The sequence below is a fragment of the Portunus trituberculatus genome, chromosome 50 (assembly GCF_017591435.1).
Source record: "Portunus trituberculatus isolate SZX2019 chromosome 50, ASM1759143v1, whole genome shotgun sequence".
NCBI lineage: Eukaryota > Metazoa > Arthropoda > Malacostraca > Decapoda > Portunidae > Portunus > Portunus trituberculatus.
The window spans coordinates 1,138,070-1,161,691 of record NC_059304.1 but is presented as its reverse complement, the minus strand read 5'-3'; the positions used below and the strand labels follow the sequence as shown (position 1 = coordinate 1,161,691).

At 38.1% G+C, this 23,622-nt stretch overlaps 1 protein-coding gene across 4 annotated transcripts; it reads right to left on the bottom strand.

Annotated features, from left to right (window-relative positions):
- Nucleotides 1-2,351: 2,351 nt before the first annotated feature.
- On the bottom strand, nucleotides 2,352-23,526 carry LOC123500177 (DNA repair and recombination protein RAD54-like). 4 transcript variants are annotated; one of them, XM_045248897.1, is made up of 14 exons: nucleotides 23,402-23,526; nucleotides 19,534-19,698; nucleotides 19,038-19,202; nucleotides 18,482-18,675; nucleotides 17,366-17,435; nucleotides 17,032-17,226; nucleotides 16,679-16,897; nucleotides 16,006-16,283; nucleotides 15,680-15,825; nucleotides 10,239-10,392; nucleotides 9,819-10,017; nucleotides 9,343-9,549; nucleotides 6,400-6,563; nucleotides 2,352-2,752 (listed from the first exon to the last, which is right to left on the bottom strand). In XM_045248897.1, the coding sequence occupies exons 2-14, from the start codon at nucleotides 19,534-19,536 to the stop codon at nucleotides 2,554-2,556; spliced, it is 2,193 nt and encodes a 730-aa protein (XP_045104832.1). In that variant the 5' UTR covers nucleotides 19,537-19,698; nucleotides 23,402-23,526; the 3' UTR covers nucleotides 2,352-2,553. The 4 variants fall into 4 exon arrangements, with proteins under 4 accessions (XP_045104832.1, XP_045104831.1, XP_045104833.1 ...); XM_045248896.1 differs by lacking the exon at nucleotides 23,402-23,526 and adding an exon at nucleotides 23,341-23,383; XM_045248898.1 differs by lacking the exon at nucleotides 23,402-23,526 and adding an exon at nucleotides 23,321-23,361.
- Nucleotides 23,527-23,622: the final 96 nt, after the last annotated feature.

Below are 23,622 nucleotides of genomic sequence, written 5' to 3'. Positions count from 1 at the left end.
GGGAAGCTTCAGAAAAGTTGCTATGCCAATGGGGAGTTTTTAAAACTAGTGGTTGTCACCAGGTGCTGCACAATACATGTCCCCTTCATCTCACGGGTAATATAGAACGTACCTACAGTGTTATTCTATAAACACAGATGCAATAAGTTGATATAGTATATTTTTCTACATAATTTCTTCAAAGTATTAACACAGGCAAAATCAAACCCTGTTCATGAACGAATGTTCATAATTTGATTTTCTCATGAATTGGCATTGAGGCTTATTTGGTCATCTCTACATCTCCAAAAGAATTCACCCTTGATTGGAAATGTATTAATCCAGTCGACAGTAAACATGAAAACAACATGTGTCACTTAAAAGTCCAAACCACACGGATCAACTTACTAGTTAATGGAAACAACAATTCTAATTAAGAATAATCAATTTTAGTATTCCTGGCAAGAGTGTTGCTGTCTAACCAAACCTGGGCTACCCACCTGTTTAACTTAACAAACACATTGTAGGACAAATAGTTAATCCCTGCTGTAATGTCCAAGCCACTATGCCATGAGGAGGAGGAGAGCTTCACATATTTCTCTCTCATCACTCAATAGCTGTCCAGTGATATGCTTATTCTTTGCTCGATTGTTTTGCCTCTTGATCATGATGAAAGCGATGCTAAAATTCCCATGAAAACAACTACCCATTTATTACGATGTTACCGAGTAAGCTGGGTCATACTATATAGTACAGTCAAAGTTTTTACTTTTTTCATTGTCCAAATCAATAGAATTTAGACTTGTAGTGTGCCTTGTTTAAGATATTGATAACAGTATTACAAGATAATCACAAAAAAGTATTTGTTTTGACTAACTTCTCCCAAAATTATCCATACAGGATATTTAAAAGTAGATACAGAATGTCAACAGTAACATAGTAATCAATGTTCTGTGCATCTGTATGCATCTGGGATTTAATACAACAATTATTTAGCTCATGTCAGCAAGGGACATGTAGCAGTGGTGACATCTGGTGGATTAATTTTGAAAACTCTCCATTGGGATACAGTACTAAGTTTGCATAATACTGCACTAGGTTCCTTCAGCTTCCATGTTGTTACTTTACACCAGGTTTTACAGCAATTCATCCCCAAGAATAAGTATTATTTTTACCCAGGTTGAGACTCATGAGCTGTCTGCAATGTAAATTAATTTGGAGGTAGTTATATGCTAAAGCTTCAAATTTTATATTACGTTCATGTTGCTCTTGCTTCAAAATCACATATTCACCATGTAGTCAGATTTATGGCCAAGGAAAGCTCTATTGTTCCACGACAATATTTAACTTAAATTAGTAGGGTTGCACTTGGTGTATAAAACTAGTTCAAGGCCCAGGCCTGGGAAAGCCAATTTGATATCTCATGTAGATCTTGTCAACATTCAAGGAAAGGTATGGGACTTATTAGGCTCAAAGTTATGATCTTATGACATGTCAAGAATGAAATGTTTACAGTCCTGTTCCTGTGAATGTGTGTGCACTTATTCCAAAGATCAGAAATTTTCCACACATCCTGAATACCATATATGCCAGAATATTTAGACAGCTGTATATAAGGTGACTCCCAACTTTTGAAGGAAAACTTCAGGTTTCAAGCTCTTATTGCTGTATAAGATGACCTCCCCCCCCCTTTAATGGTGGAGGGTGCATCACTGATGAGTAGCAGCATGAAGTGCTTGTGTGACGTTCAGTTCTCTCACTTAGGTACATTAGTATCAAGGCAAAATTCACTATCCCTTGTTCTGCACAGTTCAATGTGTTTTTAAGCTCTAAAAAAACAGCAGGAATATACATTACTTTCTTAATGATCATGATACTAATCACCTATATTTATTGGCATCATGGTTTTTGTTAGCCTAATCAGGAACTGATGAACTGATTGCGCCAACAGTCCGACACACTTGATGCCGTTAATAAACATTCAACATCCTTAGAGAGAGAGTCATAGCCAATATATATATATATATATATATATATATATATATATATATATATATATATATATATATATATATATATATATATATATATAGGTATGTACACTCGTGTGTGGCTGCAGAATTAATTTCAAGGCACTGTAGCACTTATGTTCACCACAGGGTTAATGGGTTATGTTTTATTCTTGATATATAAAAAAAAAACAACCCCTTGATTTATGAGCCTCAAAATTGGGAAAAAAAAAAAGTTATTTTCCAGCACATACAATGGTAATAGGTTTTATTGGAAGTAGTTTAATTTTGTGGTATTCAGTATACTGCTGGTGAAAATCAAACTAACAATAAATTTCAAAGGAAATAATGATACATAGAAAATACAAGACATTTAAAAAAATCTTTAATTTTTATATAAAATTACAGCATTTTCTATTACAATATAGAACTACTATAAAAAAAATATATAGTAATATTGGAGGTTATGTTCAGTATTAAATTATAGTCTTATGGAGTTTTGTATTTCTTAGTTGTTTATTTTAATAATACTAGTCAACCATAAGCTAATACTTAAAAAGAATAATCAAGGTATGGTTTTTTGTTCATGTGATCTTTGATGAAAGACAAAAGATATCCCAGCTGGCCAACACTGATAAATAACTCTATCCTGAAGACCCTTCTTATTCTGGCAGTGATGCCACAAAGATAAGTCACTGGTGCAGTCAGCATTCTCAGGTGGAGACTGCATCTGGATCCCATTAAGACATCGACGACACCTGAATCTGTAAAGGAAAGTAACTAAGGTAGCATATGTAGACTTTATTCATTAAACCACATGCACATTAAGCATGCATTAAAAATCTGGTTTTTAATGAGTTTAGCAATTCATATCGAGTACTTTTTTTTTTTTTTTTTTTTTCCCATATTGCAATTTAAGAGTACAATTTGAGAGCTTAGCATCACCTATCTTTGCAAGTCAGTTTTGTTTGCGATGATACCACACTAATGTACAATGCATATTTTTGTATATATTTATGTATTATGTAAGAGGGAAAAGCTGCCCAAGGGAAATAAAAAAAATTGAAAATAAGGCCCACTTGGTTGCCAGTTCCCTTGCAGGGATAAAATGTCTTGAAACCTCCCTCTTAAATAAAGTCAAGTGATAGGAAGCTGGAAATACAGAAGCAGGCAGGGAGTTTCAGAGTTTACCAGAGAAAGGTATAGTATAATTGAGTGTACTGGTTAACTCTTGCATTAAGCATATGATAGAGTACCACGTCAGGAAGTTTGGGCTACTATGAGAAGGAAAGGAGTATCAGAGAAGTACGTGAGTGATCCAGGACACGTACGAAGGTTCCCACGCTGCTCCTTGCCCTCGTAGGAGGGTAAGGAGCAGCGTGGGAACAACAGAGGAGTTCTGTATGAGAGTGGGTCTGCACCAGGGATCTTCTCTGAGCCCATATCTGTTCAACCTACTCATGGATGATAGTGTTCAGAATATAAAGGACGAGGCACCATGGGCCATGTTGTTCGTGGATGACATCGTCTTGGTGGATGAAAGTAGAGATGGTGTAGAGAGAAAGTTGGAGAGATGGCGAGGAGCATTGGAAGAGAGAGGTTTGAGAATTAGTAGGGAGAAGACGGAGTATCTGAATTTTAATGGTCGACAGGAGAGTGAAGTATGGATGCAAGATATGAAGTTAAAGGGTGTCAAGGAGTTCAGATACTTGGGCTCTCATATATCAGCGGACGGCAACCTGGATGGAGAGATCATTCACCGTATCCAATCGGGCTGGAAGAATTGGAAAAGAACAACTGGAGTGCTCTGTGACCGAAAAATTAGTGCAAGAGTAAAGGGAAAAGTGTTCAAATCGGTGGTTAGACCTGCCATGTTATATGGTGCGGAGACGTGGCCAATAAAGAAAGCACAGGAGAATAAGTTGGAGGTTGCTGAGATGAGAATGTTAAGGTGGATGCTTGGGGTGACAAAGAGGGATAAAGTGAGAAATAATTTTATAAGAGGAACAGCCAAAGTAACGGAGGTGACAAAGAAAGTACAAGAAAGGAGAATGCTATGTTTCGGTCATATCAAAAGGAGAGAAGAAGGGCATGTCGGCAGAAGACTATTGGATATGGAAGTGGAGGGAAGAAGACGACATGGCAGGCCAAAGAAAAGGTGGAAGGATTGCATCGGAGAGGACCTGATGGTGAGAGGATTGAGTGGAGAGGAGGTTGGGGACAGAGCCTTGTGGAGAAGACTAGTGAGGAACAGCGACTCCATAGGAAAATGGGAGCAGCTGCAGAAGAAGAAGACTGGTTAACTCTTGCATTAGAGTTGGACAGAGTAGGGGTGAGAGGAAGAAGAAAGCCTTATTCAGTGAGGCTGCAGAAGGATAAGAAGGATAGGCATGCAGTTAGCAAGATCAGAAGAGTCGTTACCATGAAAATAGCCATAAAAGATAGCAAGAGATGCAACATTCCAACAGTCAGAGGAGGGGAGTGCATAACACAAAAAGCTTTTGATTCCACCTTATCCAAATAAAACTATGTGAGTGGAACCACCCCAAACATGTGAAGAGTACTCCATACATGGGCAGATAAGGCCCTTGTTCAGAGTTAGCTGTAGGTGGGATGAGAAAAACTGGCATAGATTCCTCAGATTGCCTAATCTCATAGAAGCTATTTGAATAAGAGATGAGATGTGGTTTCCAGTTTAGATTACAAGTAAAAGACAGACTGAGGATATTCAGTATAGATGAGAAGGACATTGAAGTGTCATTGAGTAAGATGGGATAGTTGTCTGAAAGCTTGTGTTAAGTTGATAGATGGAGGAATTGAGTTTTTGAGGCATTAAACACTAAGTTTTCTCTGCCCCAATCAGAAATCTAAGAAAGATCAGAAGTCAGGTGTTCTGTTGCATCTCTGCAGGAACTGTTAACTTCCTGAAGGGTTGGTCGTCTCTGAAGAGATGTAGAAAAGTGGTGTCGTCAGTGTAGGAGTGGATAGAGCAAAAAGTTTAGTTTAAAAGATCATTAATGAATAATAGGAAGAGTGGGTGACAGGACAGAACTCTGAGGAACACTACTGTTAACAGATTTAGAAGAACAATGGCTGTCTACCACAGCAACAGTAGAACGGTTGGAGAGGAAACGACAAAGTTGCAGAGAGGACAGAAACCGTAGCAGGGTAGTTTTGAGATCAAATCAGACTCTATTAAAAGTTTTGATATGTCTAAGACAACAGCAATAGTTTCACCAAAATCTCTAAAGAGGATGACTAAGACTCGACAAGAAAAGCCAGAAGATCACCAGTAGAATGACCATGACAGAAGCTATACTGGTAATAAGATAGAAGATTATGAAGTGACATGTTTAATAATCTTCCTATCGAGAATAGATTCAGACTTTAGACATGCAAGAGATTAATGCCAGCAAGGGCATGGAAAACATTACAAAAAATCTTAATTAAAGGCATGAAATAGTCAGAGGAACAAGTCCAGAATCATCCAAGATTAGAGTTATTAGCAAAGATTTGAGAGAAGAGTTCAGCTTTAGACCAGATGCCAAAAGTCTCGAGGGCAGTTAGATTTTGAAAGATTTTTACATTTTCTATTGAAGAAATGTGGAAAGTTGAAGAACAGACTTGGCATGATTCCAGACAGAAATATAAAGTGCATGAGGTTCAGGAGATAGGGCTCAATGGGTCATTAAGGACATTAAACAAGTTTTAATATTTTTGCCACAACTTGCACACTGGACAGCATGGGAGGAGATAGAATTCTAGGAAGTTCTAGGCTCATCTGGAAACATCAGAAGAAATTGTGAATATAAAAGGGAAAGTCTATTCAGAGTAGTTCATATTAATTTGATAAATTGACACATGGACGTGGAAGACAAATGTATAGAATCCAAGAAAAAAAGAGAAATAATTGAAGTTCTTTGCTGTGATAATACAAAATTTCTCTCATTTCTGCATAAATCAAATAGATGTCTTGTTACTTCCTGATGTGTACTCATACCTAAGAGGATGGCTATGGCAAAACAGGTAACTACACATGCTTCTCTCCCCTCTTCTGTTTAAACTTCCTTCCAAAATAACTTATTTTCAATTCATCTTTGAATTTCAACTGGTTTCTTACCAAACTCTACATCTACTCTTTCCAGTATCAATTACTTGACTGTGCTATTTCAAGACATACATACATTACTTAGTTTTCACTTTATTTCCTATGGAACATTTTGTGAATTTCATAGGCTCCTGAATCTATCATTCATTATGCACTTCTCTTTCTCCTTGTCTCAAGCCTTCTGTATCCTACTACTTATGGTGATAATATAGACAACAAATATTAAACAATGTTACTGTCAGTCCTTCTCAGAACATTGCTATAGTTTCTCTCAGGCTGTGAAGATGAAAAGTTTAGACTTACTTGTCATGAGTGTCTGAGGCAGTCTTGGTGTTGAGGATGAAAAGCTCACGCAACTCTGACACTGAGAAGTGTCGCTGAACATCTTCTTCATAGTCCACAACACAGCTGCTCAAGGCTTTTTTGTGGGCTTGTCGCTGAAAGATCTTCTCTTCAATACTCCCAGTCTGTTGCAAGAATACAGATATTTTCAAAATTAAATATCTCAAATACTCAATACTTGAATGTCTTAGTAGTCAAACTTTTCAATACTCGAATGCAAGATTTCTATTTAATACTCGAAAAAATACCTGGTAGTAAACATCGACACATGTAGTTGTAAACAAAGGCTCTCTAGCCTCCCTCTTTCCCCCTCTGCCAGTTGTGAATAACATTCTCCTGCACTCTGTAGTTTTTCATTTAAAAACTTGCATTAACACTAAAGGCTTATTAGTGGTGAAAATATCTTGTAATCAAACAGCTCTACACATGGTTGTAAACAAAACTCTGACCTCTTCCCTTTCCATTGCTGCCACTGTCCTGTTCTGATACCAATAACACTATTAATATTGAAGCAATATACCAGTATTCTGGTATACCGGATACCAGTGCACATCTCTAGTCCTGCCGCAGGTGAGAAAAACAACATTCTTCTGCATTCTGTCTGTACTTTTTCATTTAGAAACTTATAGTGGCATCAAAGAGAGTTTTTAACAGTGAATATAAGGAATCTAGTGAGATTGCAACAAGTGTCAGTGAGCCACAACCCTCCACTAGTGGATTCACAGAAATCATACCAGGAGAAAAGTTACCAGATGTTTTCATGGATGGTGACTCGTCCTCCAATGACCTATCTCCTCTTCCTCACCTTTATCCCCTCCTCTTCTATGTTATCCATCACCATCCTACACTTACAGTATGTACAAAAAAAAAAAAATAAATAAATAAATAAAAAAAATAAAAAAATAATAAAAAAAAAAATAATAATAAATAAATAAATAATAAATAAAAAAAATAAAAAATAAATAATACATTGAAACTTTTCTAAACTTAAGGTTTTACTAAGATTAGAACAAATTACCTGATTTATAGGTATCAATAGTCAAACTTTATGATACTCGAACAGCCATTTGGAATGAATTAAGTTCAAGTATTGAGTCTCCACTGTAATGTAATGTACAGTGGTACCTGGACATACAAATTTAATTAGTTCTGTGACGATCGTTATATATAAAAAAAAATCATATACCAAATCAATTTTTTCCATAGAAATTAATGAAAATAGAATTCGTTCTTGTGATATGAATTTATCCCCCACCAAAATATTAACATGCTTTAAATATCAACCAAATATAGATTTAATAAAAGATAAATACAATGTTTATTGTATGCATGATAGAAATTAATTATACTGCCCAAAATAACAACTTAACCCGCAAAACTCAGGACACATGAATAGAAGTTCATCACGCAAGACTCGGGGCACATTGATAGACGTTTAGGCTTTTTATGGCTATATTTTGGCTATTTTCTTCCCGTTTCCTTTGCTTGTGAGTTGGCAACACTCATCAGGAGTAAACATATGCTCTACGTCACTGTGTCACCAACGATGGATGGTGGGAGGACAGTGATTTCACTGTGTCTGATTCCGCCACCTCTCCCACGCGCCTTACTTCTGTACCTTGGGTCTCTCGCCATGTTAAAAGAGAGAGAGAGAGAGAGAGAGAAGGGGCCTGTTTTCTATCGCTCAAGCCAAGGCCGCTGAACTTGATCGGATCCAAGGCCACGTAAACCAATGATACCACCTGCTTCAACCTGTGGTACTTGTATTTTGGTAACCATGACGTCTAGAGACTTCTGGGTTTTTGCATTTAAGAGGAAGAGTTGCTTGTGGGCAGAACACCATTTGTACTCACTTGTTTATTGAATTTCTAAGTGTAATCAGTATGTAAATAAAGGCTATTTTGTGTGTTTCTCGTCAAACTTTTACTTTTGGGACCCTAAATAAAGCTACAAAAAACACTGAAAACGTATAACAACAGTAAATTTCCTTCCAATTTCTTTAAATGAGCCTCAGTAAAGAAATTCATTAATAATACAGTAAACCCTCGATATAACAGATCACGATACACTGGATATCGGATATAATGGACAAAAAATCTGACTGGACAAACCCTCGCCATAATGGATTTTCATCCATTAAAGCAAGGGCATCGTCCCATAACATGTCGCAGGAACTCCATGTGGCATGCTGTGAGAGTGGGGCAGCGGTGGGTATAAATACCAGACAAACTTCAGGATATAACGGATCTGTCCAGTATTTCCATCGGATACAACAAATCCTCAGTTATCACGGATCTTTGGATATAACGACAGACCCCTATCCATATATCATCTGTTATTTCAAGGGTTTACTGTAAAATATAAATAAAACTTTTAATGAGAATTATTTCCCAAAGGAGCCTGTATTATCCTCTGATGATGGAAAAAGTTTTGAAATTAGCAGCACTTGGTTTGAATTCATGCCATTGTTAGCACCATTCACTATAGAGGGAATTGAGTCTCTAGTCATGTATGAAACTGCCTGCTTTAAAAGGCAGTGATTTTTTATGGAGTAAATAAACTCTTCCAAAGAAGTAAATAATGATCATGTAGTTCAAAAAGGGAAAGATTTGACTCCTGAGGTGTCCTGATATTCTTCCCTTAAAGGAGTTCAAGTTTTGAAAGGCAGCTCATAAACAACCAAACATAACAAATGCAGATATGTCAAGGAACCAAGCTACTACCACCATGAATTCACTAGCACTAATCACTCATTCACTACAACACTTGACTTCATCAACTTCCTAGCAGTCATTCACCTGATTCAATACAACATCTTTCTCTAACACTCTTTCAATCTTTTTTCTTGTTACAGAGGGCTGTGTTTTCCCTAATTCCTATATAGAATATGTAATGAATACTTACTGCAAGAAGACGATATATGTAACAGTTTTTCTTTTGGCCATCACGCCACACTCTGGCCATGGCTTGCTCATCATTAGCAGGGTTCCAGTCCGGATCAAACATCACCAGGCGGTTGGCACCAATCAGATTGAGACCACACCCTCCAGCCTTACTGCTCAGCATGAAGATGAAGTCTCCTCCACAAGGATCGTTGAACTTTTCTACTATCTGAATTAAATATCATTAAAAAAAAACATGTAGTATCCTGATATTTCCATTACTAAATGTAATTCTACAGCCTGACAAACATATAGTCAAATGCAGCTTGGCAAATATACTACCTAGTGACAAAGGCAGATCCAAGTGAAGCAGAAACCTCTGTTCCAAAAACGATAATATCTTCATTAGCTTAAAGTTAAATAATATCTCTAAACTTATACTGTAGTGCTCATGTCTTGTTACTAACAATAATGAGCCAACTAATTACTAAAAGTTACCTTAGCTCTCTTCTTTATGGACATGGAGCCATCCAGTCTAACAAATGGATACCTTCTCAATGCTGCCAGTTGTTGAAACAGATCAAGAGTCTGGGTATAATTTGAAATCAGCACGACCTTGTCATCAGAAGAGCTACGGATCAAGGCCAAAATTGCATCCAGAACAGCAACTTTTCCTGACAACTCTGGATGCAGGTTCCTGAAATAAATACAAATTCAAATGTGAACAAATTTCTGGCTCTTGATAATGACATAAAAAGTTGCTCTTACACTATAATATCCTGAGATGAACACAATTACACAAGCCAAGGGCATATCATAACAAGTGCATCACTGCATCAAGAAGCTAAATCTAGGCCTCATCTCTTCACCCTCACAATGAATGTTTTAGGCAAGGCAAAGACAGCTGTCAGAACATACCGGGGATCATGGCCAGGTGGGAAAAATTGTTCCAAATCAGCATATCCAGGTTCATGAGCCTTGACCTTCTCCCACAGCAAATCAGGATGATTACACAGCTTCTTCATGCTGGTTATTGCTGCCAGAGCAGTGTTTCCCAAGCGACCATCACCATCTGATAAAGTACATCAACCCTCTATAAAGGGGAAAGGTTGGTCCAACAAACATGAATGTCCGACTTATACTAATCTCCCCCCATCCCCCACCTCGAAAAAAGGCAGGCAATTCAACTTGGACTTTAGGGGGGCAGTGCAGGATTTGTTTATTTAATTTTGGGGGATTAAAAATTTTGGGATTACTATTGTCTCTCCAAAACCTTCAGATCCTAAATTAGCAGATGTAGTTTATTTTTTGAAAATTAAATACCCTTCCCACATTTTTAAATTTCTTGTGCGATTGCATCATAGCATGACTCAAGCCCTACACAGTACATGGCCAGGCATCAAGAGGGGAGATGCGTCATTTAGCTCTCTAATTTTTCAGAAATAATGTCCTTACAGGCATAAATTGATGGGAATTAGAATAAGAAACTTCAAGAAAAAGAGAAGACAACAATAAACAAAAGTATCTCTGCAAGACAGCTGTGGCTGACAGCTGGACCGTGAACCCTTGCCTCCTCTCTCCCTTCCGTCACGTGTGTTATCTCCCCTTCCGAGACTCTCTAGTTCAGTTCATCATCGTATCTCCCCTTCCAAGGCCCTCTAGTTCAGTTCACCCTCATATACAAGTGAATAATATTTTCTAAAGAAGCAAGGATCTGATGCATTATCATCCTATCATGCTCCAGGAAATCACCATGGTATACACAATCATGTGTGAAAATTTCATGCCAATCTTGCTCTTGTGCCCATGCTCTTGAATCTTCCAAGTTTTCCACCATCTGGTAGTCACTCTGTAACTAAATTTATCTGTGCTGTCTATCTCTCCTTTAACTCCTCTGACTACAGTAAATTCTTTGACTATTTAACTTCCAAAGTGGAACACATTCTGTCCCTCTACCCTTTCACAGAGATCTCCATCCTTGGAGATTTCAATGTTCATCATCAGCTTTGGCTTTCCTCTCCCTTCACTGACCATCCTGGTGAACTAGCCTTCAACTTTGCTGGTGCAATAGCCTATTCATAATCCTGGCCATCTTGGAGATACGCCCAACATTCTTGATCTCTATCTTACCTCTAATCCTTCTGCTTATGCCGTCACCCTATCATCTCCGTTGGGCTACTCTGATCACAATCTCATTTCTGTATCTTGTCCTATTTCTCCAATCCCTCCCCAGGATCCCCCTAAGTGGAGGTGCTTGTGGTGTTTTGCCTTTGCCAGTCAGGGGATCCTGAGGAGGTATTATGCTGATTTTCCCTGGAATGATTATTGTTTCTGTGTCAGAGACCCATCTCTTTGTGCTGAACACATAACAGAGGTGTCTGGCATGGAGGTGTTCATTCCTCACTCTTTTTCTCAACTTAAACTTTCTATTCTAGACCTTGGTTTAACACTGCCTGTTCTCGTGCTATACATGATAAAGACGTTACCCACAAAAGGTACTCGAGTCTTCTATCTTCTGAATCTCACGCACTTTATATTTCTGCCCAGAATCATGCCAAACACTCTTTCATAAATAGAAAATGTAAATATCTTTCAAACTCAAACTCCTCTCAAGACTTCTGGCATCTAGCTAAAAACATCACCAATAACTTCACTTCTTCATCTTTTCCTCTTTTATTTCATCCTGATGGCACCACTGGCATCTCTTTTGTCTCTAAAGCTGAACTCTTCTCTCAAACCTTTGCTAGCAACTCCATCTTGGATGATTCTAAGTTTGTCCCTCCCTCTCCTTCTCCCTCTGACTATTTCATGTCTTCAATCAAAATTCTTCATAATGATGTTTTCCATGCCCTCGCTGGCCTAAACCCTCGGAAGGCTTATGGACCTGATGGGGTCCCTCCTATTGTTCTAAAAAACTGTGCTTCCGTGCTTGCACCTTGCCTGGCCAAACTCTTTCAACTTTGTCAACTTCTACCTTTTCTTCTTGGTAGAAGTTTGCCTACATTCAGCCTGTTCCTAAAAAGGGTGACCATTCTAATCTCTCTAACTACCATTCTATAGCTTTAATCTCTTGCTTGTCTAAAGTTTTTTAATCTATCCTGAATAGGAAGATTCTTAACCCGCTAAGACCGATGGCCGCAAAATTCGCACCCTCCCATTACCGCAATTATCATAAAAAAATCAACTCTTATAAATTACTCTGGAAAAAAATCTGCTGTTAGTAGACATGACAATGCATCATCCTACAAGTTTTTATTGCTCTACTCACTATGGTTGTCTCAGAATAATAACCGATAATTGGAGAAGATTGTGGTAGCGGCAACTCGGGGGAGGTGCTTTTATGTGTATTCTTACATAATGTAAGGCACTGCTCATGTTTTTATGTGTTTTCACATGTTTTTAGTGTTTTCACTCATATTGGCTGATTATAGTTACGTATGTTTTTATCAGGCGTGGGTGACGATGTTGTCACAATAGCGGGTCGGGATCTACCTCCAACCTGTGCACTTTGCGTCTTGTTCCGCCTTGTCTATCACTTTTATCACTAAACTTTAGCTTCCTCTTAGCACCAGTAGCCATAGTTGTAAATAATAGTTCCTTAAATAAGTAAATACGTAAATACGTAAATAATTATCACCGTGACACGATGCTCACGCACCTCACAGAAAATTGCGGAGACTAGCTGGTTAGAGCGGTGTGCTTCCTGGGAGCCGACAGTATTACCATAGGCCTACGTCATGACCAAATATAGCAGCGCTACCAATGCTAGCGCGGTTTTTATTAGCGCTCAAAGTAGCTGCCCCATTTAAGGACTGTCGGAAGTGTGCTATGCAGCCATATTTAAGGCCTGTCGGACTTTTCAGGTTAAACATCAGTCACTTCATAAACTTCTATCTGATTGCCAGTATGACGTCCATCAAGGTCACTCTACTGGTGATCTTCTGACTTTCCTTACTGAGTCTTGGTCGTCCTCTTTATGAGATTTCGGTGAAACTTTTGCTGTTGCATTAGACATATCAAAAGCTTTTGATAGAGTCTGGCATAAAGCTTTGATTTCAAAACTGCCCTTTTACAGTTTCTATCCTTCTCTACAACTTTATCTCAAGTTTCCTTTCCGACCGTTCTATTGCTGCTGTGGTAGACGGCCACTGTTCTTCTAAATCTATTAATAGTGGTATTCCTCAGAGTTCTGTCCTGTCACCCATTCTCTTTCTATTATTCATTAATGATCTTAACCAAACTTTTAGTCCTATTCACTCCTACGCTGATGATACCACCCTAACTCTTTCCATGTGCTTTCAGAGACGACCAACCCTTCAGGAAGTCAACAGATCGTGCAGGAACGCTAGAGAACACCTCACTTCTGATCTTTCTAAAATTTCTGATTGGGGCAGAGAAAACTTAGTGGTGTTCAATGCCTCAAAAACTCAATTCCTCCATCTAATCAATGCGACACAACCTCCCAGACAACTCTCCCCTCTTCTTCAATGACACTCAACTGTCTCCCTATTCCACACTGAATATCCTTGGTCTATCCTTTACTCATAATCTTTACTGGAAACTTTACATCTCATCTCTTGCTAAAACAGCTTCTATGAAGTTAGGTGTTCTGCGGTGTCTCTGCCAGTTTTCTCGCCCCCCCAACTGCTATCTCTATACAAGGGCCTTATTCGTCCTTGTATGGAGTGCTCTTCACATGTTTGGAGGGGTTCCACTCACACAGGTTGGAATCAAACGCTTTTCATCTCATCAACTCCCCTCCTCTGACTGACTATCTTCAGCCTCTTTCTCACTGCCAAAATGTTGCATCTCTTTCTATCTTTTATCACTATTTTCATGATAACTGTTCTATTGATCTTACTGATTGCATGCCTCCCTCCTCCTGCGGCCTCGCTGCACAAGGCTTTCTTCTTCCTCTCATCCCTTTTCTGTCCAATTCTCTTAACATAAGAGTTAACCAGAGAGTTAATCATTCATATCTTTCACTAGTAAACTCGGGAACTGCCTCCCTGCTTTTGTATTTCCGTCTCCCTACGACTGGACTTCTTTTAAGAGAGATGTCAAGACATTTGCTCCCTAATTTTGGATAACCCTTCTTATCTTTTAGAGAACCAGCATCAAGTGGGCCTTTTTTTTAGCACTGTGTTGCCCTTGGCTAGCCTTCTCTCCTATGGAGAGAGAGGAAAAAAAAACAAAAAAAAACAGATGAATACAAATAGCAAAACAAGGACAAAATTATGAAAAATCTTTAGGGGCAAATATCTTGAAGTGTTTTTTTACACTTCAAAAATTTTCACAAAATCGGCATAAACTAAACTCTAATCGACTTTTGTTTTATATCATTTTAAACTACAACTAAAATGCAATTTTATTTTGGAATTAGAATTTTTATAATGTCAATAGAAAACAAGATACAGGAAAGTGGAAAAAAAAACTTTTGAAAAATAAACCTGGACAGGCAATTCAACTCAAACTTTAGTCCCTAGGCTGGTTAGAGTCCAACTTATTGTGAAATATGAGTTATTGGGGTTCGAGTTATCAAGGTTCAACAGTACCTAAAAATGGTTGTAAAATTCTGAAAAAAAATATTAATTAATCAAAATAACTAAAATAGAACACATTTATGTGTTTAAAACAAAGACAAGAGGAGGAGAGATGCTACAAAGACCTGTGAGAGGTGTTTAACAATATTGTCCTCACTCTCATCCGTGAGCTTTCGTAAGCCATGAGTGGCGTCATAACCCTGCTATAGTGCACTGCAGAACGCTCCATAACCTTCTGGACAATTTTGGAAAGGGGATGACTACTGACATTGAGATTGAGGATTATAAAATGTACAAACAAAAGGAAAGACTTAAAGAAAAATAGGCTCATCATATTGAATGCTATCAATAATACCAAGTGCAAGTAAGAGATGCTCCAGTTCTGCAGTGCCTATACATGAGCCATCACTGAACCCATGAGTGACATAAAAAACTAAACCAGATGCCTGCTGCATATGTCGCCGGTATCCAATTTAGATTAAAATAATCTAGTGGCTGTATAGAATCAGGTTTATCTAATATCCAACTTATACATATCTGATTTATAGAAGGTTTACTGTACTATGAATATATGTAGTGAAGATTTACACAAGAGGAATAGGTGAGCTGTCATGATGGAGGTAAGATGTATATGAGAATTTTGACAAGTGTGAAGCAAAGGAACAACTGAATGGATAATAGATCAAGTTATTCCACATCTTGATTTACACTAAATCTAATGTTTTGCCTCTCAGCCTCCTCCTCCTTCCATTTCATTTACAAGCTCTACTTTTTCACTTTACGGTCTTACAACACTGGAGATGAACATATTAGTACCTGAGAGCTGCTTCTTGACAGCTGAGGAGGTGATGAAGGCATGATACATATCCTTCTGCATTGTAGTGAGGGGACAGCACACCACATGCTCTATCTTCACTGGCAGGTACTTGGAGAGGATATCATTAGTTCGGCGAATGATGCATCTGTATGAAGCAGAACCTATGAATCACAAGTACCAGGTGTACAGAGATTATTGCAAAAGTAATAAGAAAAAATAAAATAAAAAAACAACATAAAAAACAAAATATATTTCTTCAATCCTTTATATCATGTTAATATACAATACATAGCTTAGGTGCTTGTAAATTAAGTCTGATAGTTACCTGCTCACAATAGAGATTAGCTCATCCAATCTTTCTTTCCCCAATGCATGATCTTTGTCTGAGGCGTCTGCATCCCGGCTCCTCAAGATCACTCTCTCATACTTTTTCCTGAATTCCTGTGCAGTGCCAAGGATGCCAGCATTGACAAAGTGCAGTAGTGAAAAGTACTCAAGAAGATCATTTTGAATTGGCGTCCCTGAAAGCAGCACCCGACGCTTGGCCTTCAGCCCCATCAGTGCCTGGTATGTCTGATTTTCACAGTTTTTCAGTCTGTGACCCTAAATTAAGATGAAATTATTGAGGTTAAAAATATGCAACAATTTGTAACACCTGACTCTTTATACTACAGGGAAATCACTCTAAAAAAAGAACCTTGCAGTAATTTTCATCTTTGTCATACATTAATTAATGTTTACATTCCAGTATAATTTTCCTCAAATGTCCTACAAAAACAAGTTCACTACTAGTCCTCTAGGGTATAGTACTATGGGCTAAAAGGTTTTCCCTTTCACTTTGGATCAATGAGAGTAATGTGTGAGTGATATTTGCATGAATGTGTGGTGCCTTGCCTCTCACCCAGTGTGGGATAGCCAGCCAGGTATATAACTAGAGACTATTCCTTATGGATAGGCTTGTCAAGTTGTCAGCTCCAAACATGGTGGCTGGCACATACCTCATCACACAACACTAGCCCCACCTCGCCCTGGTGCAGGACATGGGCGTGCAGGCGAAATGTCTCATATGATATAATGAGCACTGGGTTGACTGGGCGCCGGCCAAATGTTGACATAAATCCCTTCAACTTTGAGTCAATTTCTGTCTTTGTTCCTGAGTCAATGGCTAGAGCATTTACCCTGCCTTTCAGCCATTTATTTATTTCATTATACCAGTTCTGAAATATCATAATATATCTGCTAATCAAATTTCAAGTGTATAAAAAATTCATGTAATATAATCAATTAATTGTAGATTAAAATGGCACAAATTTGAAAACAATTCTATTATCATAAGCTTGATGATATTTACCTTAACTAAACTAGAAGGTGCAACAATCACAGTCTTTTCTATGGTGGGGCGGCATTCTGGGCTTTGGCGGAGAAGCGTCCACATGAGGGTGATGCATTGCAAGGTTTTCCCCAGACCCATTTCATCTGCCATAATACAGCCATAGTTGTCCTCAATCCTATTCCCAGTAACACACTCATACATGAATTTCACTCCCTGTAAAACATTCATAGAGCACAAAAACTATAAAAAATTTTGCATTACGTAACATGTTCATCAGCCTCTCCATAGATGTATAATGTATTTCTCAGTTGCATATTTAGTATGTTTTTATAATAAATGGTAATGTAGTCACCTCTCGCTGATGAGGCCGCAGGACAGCAGACAATACTGGGTCCACCACCACAGCCACCTCCAGTTTCTCCCTGTAGAAACATTCAAAATATCTGGTGACATAGGATTAGGGATCAACCGATTATCGGTGCTGATATTAAGCATTTTGATGCATATCAGCATCTGCCTTTTTTTAAAATTTGATGGCTGATTAGAGATCAATTTAAAACTGGGTTATTTTGGCTCTGATGCAACTGTGCTTCTCTGTCTGCTGTCACTACTCTTGTCTCCAGCATTGTCCCACCCACAGCACCATCTAATTGGTTACAAGCAAAGCCACAGTAACAGCCAATCAGCAGTGAGGTCTCTGCAATTTATGAGAGCAAAAGAAGCCGTCTCACTGGGGAACACACTGAACAACTCTGCTTTTTGCACCACAATCTGGTGCTGCTCAATTGGGACTCCATAATTGATTTTAGACACACATTTCTGTGCACATTTTATTTAACTCTGTTTTATTTACTTTATAGAACTTCAGGGAACTATTTATTTATTTATTTAAATTTTCAGTTAACTTTATATAAGAGATGCTGCTGACCCTGGGAATTCCTTACACTTTGTTTTTTGTTTGAACTTAAAACAAAGATAAGTGAAAGATTAACATTTCAGTTATATTGAAATTTTGGAAAACTTTATTTACTGTAGAAAACTTTAAGGAGCTATCTATTTAAGTTTTTATTTAACTTTATAAGACATGCTGCTGAGCCTGGGAGCTCCTTCCACTTTTTGTTAGAATTATGAAACAAAGATATCTATTGTCTAAGAAAAAAAAAAACTTTAATATGTTGCAAATCTGAAAAGCTGTTAAATAAACATATGCTTAAAGGCATTTAAACAAAGTTAAGTGGAATTCGTATTATTCAAAATTTTGACACAAATATTTTCCCCTTTAATGCAAATGAATATCGGCTCCAAATATTAGTTATCAGCCTCCTTAACTACTAATAATCAGTATTGGCATCAGCCCTAAAAAAATCATATCGATCAATCTCTACATAGGATGCAGATATAACACTGGAAATATTAAGAAAATTACAAAATTTATGCAAGATGTCATTAGATATCCTAACAGACGTACGTGTTGAGTGTCATCTTCTCATGAGCGGAGAGTTCCTTAGGTTGATACAGAACTAAGGCATCAGGTTCATTAGGGTCATGTAAGGGCTGCCGCACTCCACTTCGCCGCACGCCCAGGCCACGGTGACCCTGACTCACATAGTTGGCGATGGGAATCTTGAATGGCTTGGCTAAGATTTTTCGTATAAAGGCTTCCTGTTGGCAAGATGACTGAATTTATTTTGAGGACTTTTAAATATACAGTACATACACTGTCTAATGCCCTATTCAGCATTAGCAATCTTTCACACTTCAGTTTGATTAACTTTCTTGATCATTCCTCTGAGTGTTCCCTAGCTTGTCGCTCTACTACTATACCTTTCTAATTATTGTATTTCAACAAGCTTTCATTTAACATTTTACCATTAACACTGGAATACTTTGCTATTTGTTCATTTGTATTCTCAAGATAGTGAACATTCCGATGAACTTCACTTCTACTTTTTTAATCACCTCACCAGCAAGATCAATCACAAAAGAGTTCCTTCATACATTCAAATGGAAGGTACATTACTGACATGTGAGGAGGTTGGTCTTCCAGAAGGGAGAGTATTGTTGATTGCTGACAGGGGACTCCTGTCCTGGGAGTCACTGTCCTCATCTTCTAATACCTTCTTCCTCTTGAGAGGTTGACTGTAATCAAGTCTCCTTTTGTGAAGTTGGCTTGGGGCAAAACTGCGCCGCTAAGTGAATATTATGATCCAGTTTAAAACAAGATAACTTTATAAATATCTTAATATCTAATAATATAAAACAATGTGCAGACATTAATTTGGAAGTATCTGATATTAAATAGTATATATAATGATTATAACTTGAAGTGCTGGAGCATATTTGTTTTAAAAAATTTCTAAGTGTTGTATTATAAAACAGCACACTATGGTCATAATCCTTCCATACAAGGAGTGACAGCATAACTGACTACAAAATGATGATAAGGAGCATCAGGAAAATGTACTACAAATAAACTCCATTCAGAAAACTTTGAAAATTCCAAAATCAAATAACATTTACCATTTTAAATTTTAATCAGAGAATGTAGGTTCTTGTTCTTGTTGAGGATTTGAAGGGGCCATGCAACCTGTGGAGCCACAGTTTCTAGTGACTTTAGTTAGATTCTGGCGAGCTGTTCAATCCTCTGGAGGAAGTATGGTATGCTCAAGTGTCTTAAAGGCCAAGCTGGAATATTAAGAACCACCCAGGTGGTTTGCTAGAGATGGCGCCGTGTTAAATCTCTCCCACCATCAAAACTACTCCGGTCACAAATTAGGAAAGGAGTTGCCGAGAACAATTTGGACTGAAATAAAATACTGTATGAAATTTTACTGACTCAGCACTCATACAGCACACTCGGGGGAGCAGTGCAGGATGAGTTGGAGAGCATAGGAGTGTTAAATATGCACAATAAGAAATTACATTTTCAAAACTTAAAGAAAACTGTAAAAAACAAAAAAAAATCATACTGTATGCAGTCGATTGATCACAGCCTGATGAACTGGCCAATGAGTGACAGGATAACACACACACACACACACACACACACACACACACACACACACACACACATGAGGAGAGACTAAAGGCAATGGATCTACCAACTTTGGAGCAGAGAAGAGAGAGAGGGGATCTGATACAAGTTTATAAATTGATTAACGGAATGGATGAAGTGGATAATGAGAAACTGATCCTGAGAGAAGAATATGACTTTAGAAGCATAAGATCGCATAGTAAGAAACTAAGGAAGGGACGATGTCTGAGAGATGTTAAAAAATTTAGTTTCCCGCAAAGATGTGTTGAGACTTGGAACAGTTTGAGTGAGGAAGTGGTATCAGCAAAGAGTGTACATAGTTTTAAAGAAAAATTGGATAAGTGTAGATATGGAGACGGGACCACACGAGCATAAAGCCCAGGCCCTGTAAAACTACAACTAGGTAAATACAACTAGGTAAATACACACACACACACACACACACAAGCCAGAGGACCGGAGTTCGATTCCCTGGCCGGGTGGAGATATTTGGGTGTGTCTCCTTTCACGTGTAGCCCCTGTTCACCTAGCAGTGAGTAGGTACGGGATGTAAATCGAGGAGTTGTGACCTTGTTGTCCCAGTGTGTGGTGTGTGCCTGGTCTCAGGCCTATCCAAAGATCAGAAATAATGAGCTCTGAGCTCGCTCCGTAGGGTAACATCTGGCTGTCTCGTCAGAGACTGCAGCAGATCAAACAGTGAAACACACACACACACACACACACACACACACACACACACACACACACCTGAACCTAATGATAGACAATATGATGGACCAGTGAGTAAAAGAATGCACAAGATTCAGAGGAAACGATGAGCCGGCGAGATTGGACCTAATTTTTACAAGGGGTATACAAATGAACGATGATATAAGATATAAGTGCCCACTGGGAAAGAGTGACCATGTAATATTAGAAATGGATATAGAAGAGGAAAAGGAAAATAGAGACGATTCATACAAAGGAGACCAATTAAATTACAGAAAGGCTGATATTGAGAATCTCAAGAACTATTTTAAAAACGTAAACTGGGAGGAGATGGAAAACTCAGAGACAATGCAAGACAAATATAACTTATTTTTGGAAATATACAAAACAGGAGTCAGGAAATTCGTCCCGAAATATAGACCTAAAGAAGAAGGAAAGAAAGATTGGTTTAATGCAAGGTGTGCTAAGGCAAAGGAGAAAAGAGATGGGGCATGGAAAAGGTGGAGGAGAAATAGAAATTCAGTAAATAAGGAAAACTTCAAGGCAGCAAGAAATGAATATGTTAAGGTGAGGAAGGAAGAGGAAAAGAACTTTGAAAAGGACATTGTCGAAAAATGTAAGGAGCAACCAAAATTGTTCTATAGATTCATAAATGGAAAAATTAGGCAAAAAAGAAACAATAGAAAGGTTAAAAGGAGAGAACGGGATGGTGGAAGACCCAAAAAGTATGGCAGAACTATTAAATAAAAAATTCCAGGAGGTCTTTACTAAGGAATCCAAATTTGAAAGGCCACAGGGTAATAGAGAGACAATCTATATGAAAGAGATTAAAGTAACCAAGCTTGAAATAAAAGAGTTAATGAAGGAACTGGATGAAGAGAAGGCAATGGGACCGGATGAAGTCTCAGGCAGAATACTGAAAGAATGTAGGGAAGAACTAGCAAGTCCTATATACAACATCATAAAATGCTCAATAGAAAATGGAACAGTACCAGTAGAATGGAAAAGAGCTGAGGTGGTTCCCATATATAAGAGCGGAAGGAAGGAAGAACCTTTAAATTACAGACCGGTATCACTAACTAGTGTAATATGCAAGATGTGTGAAAGAATAATAAAGAAACAATGGATCGAGTTCCTTGAAGACAACAAATTAATATCAAATAGCCAATTTGGTTTTAGAAAAGACGGTCGTGTGTAACTAATTTATTGAGTTTCTATTCTAGAATAGTTGATAGAGTACAAGAGAGAGAGGATGGGTTGACTGTATTTATTTGGATTTAAAAAGGCGTTTGACAAAGTGCCACATGCAAGATTACTATGGAAGTTAGAGGAGAAGGGTGGCTTAAAAGGAAGCACATTGAGATGGATAGAAAATTATTTGAGGGGGAGAGAAATAAGGACGGTAGTTAAAGATATGAAGTCCAAGTGGAGAGCAGTAGAAAGCGGAGTGCCACAGGGTCAGTATTGGCACCAATACTTTTCCTCATTTATATTAACGACATGCCAGAAGGAGTGAACAGCTACATAAATCTGTTTGCAGATGATACGAAACTGTGCAGAGTTATAAAGCAAAAAGAAGATTGTGAAATACTGCAAGAAGACCTAAATAAGATCTGGGAATGGAGTAAAAAGTGGGAAATGGAATTCAATGTGAACAAAAGCCATGTCATGGAAATGGGAAAGAGTGAAAGACGACCTGTGGGAATCTATAAGATGGGAGATGGAGTAGAACTGGAGAAAATTAAAAAGGAAAAGGACTTAGGAGTGACGATGGAAGAAAACAATCAACCAGTAAGCCATATTGATAGAATTTTTAGAGAAACATATAATTTGCTAAGGAATATTGGAGTAGCATTTCACTACATGGACAAAGAAATGATGAAATTGATAAGTACTATAATAAGACCCAGATTGGAATATGCAGGAGTAGTGTGGACCCCTCATAAAAGAAACACATAAGGAAGTTGGAGAGACTACAAAAAATGGCTACAAGAATGGTTCCAGAATTTGAAGGGATGACATATGAGGAGAGACTAAAGGCTATGGATCTACCAACCCTGGAACAAAGAAAGGAGAGAGGGGATCTGATACAAGTTTATAAATTGGTCAACGGAATGGACCAAGTGGATAATGAGAAACTGATCTTGAGAGAAGAATATGACATTCGAAGCACAAGATCGCATAGTAAAAAGCTGAGAAAGGGAAGATGTCTGAGAGATGTTAAAAAATATAGTTTCCCGCAAAGATGTATTGAGACGTGGAACAGTTTGAGTGAAGAAGTGGTGTCAGCAACGAGTGTGCATACTTTTTAAAGTAAGATTGGATAAGTGTCGATATGGAGACGGGGCCACACGAGCATAAAGCCCAGGCCCTGTAAAACTACAACTAGGTAAATATACACACACCGAAAGGTGGAAAAATGGAATGCATTGGATAATGAAGTTGTTACAACACATAATGTGCATAACTTTAAGGAAAAATTAGATAAATGGAGATATGGAGACAGGACACTGAGCCACGCTCGAACCCTGTACAATACAACTAGGTAAATACACATCTCAGTACACTATTACACTCGGGCTGACCTGCCGCGTCTTACAGTTTCCGCGGTACATGATAATATAAGCGAAAGTACAGAGCTCTTACGTCATATTGAAACAAATGACTGGCGGACACGGAGGAGTAGAGTGTGATCGCTCTGTGCGGCGTGTTGGAGAATACAGTTCTGCAGCGAGGGTTTGGTGACACTTGTTTACCTTCCTCACTCTTCCTATAGCCCCAAGTATTGGTTCACTCTCTTTCATTCATTACAGGAAGCCAAACAAATTGCAGTAAATTCCAAGGTATTCCTTAAAATAAATTGATGT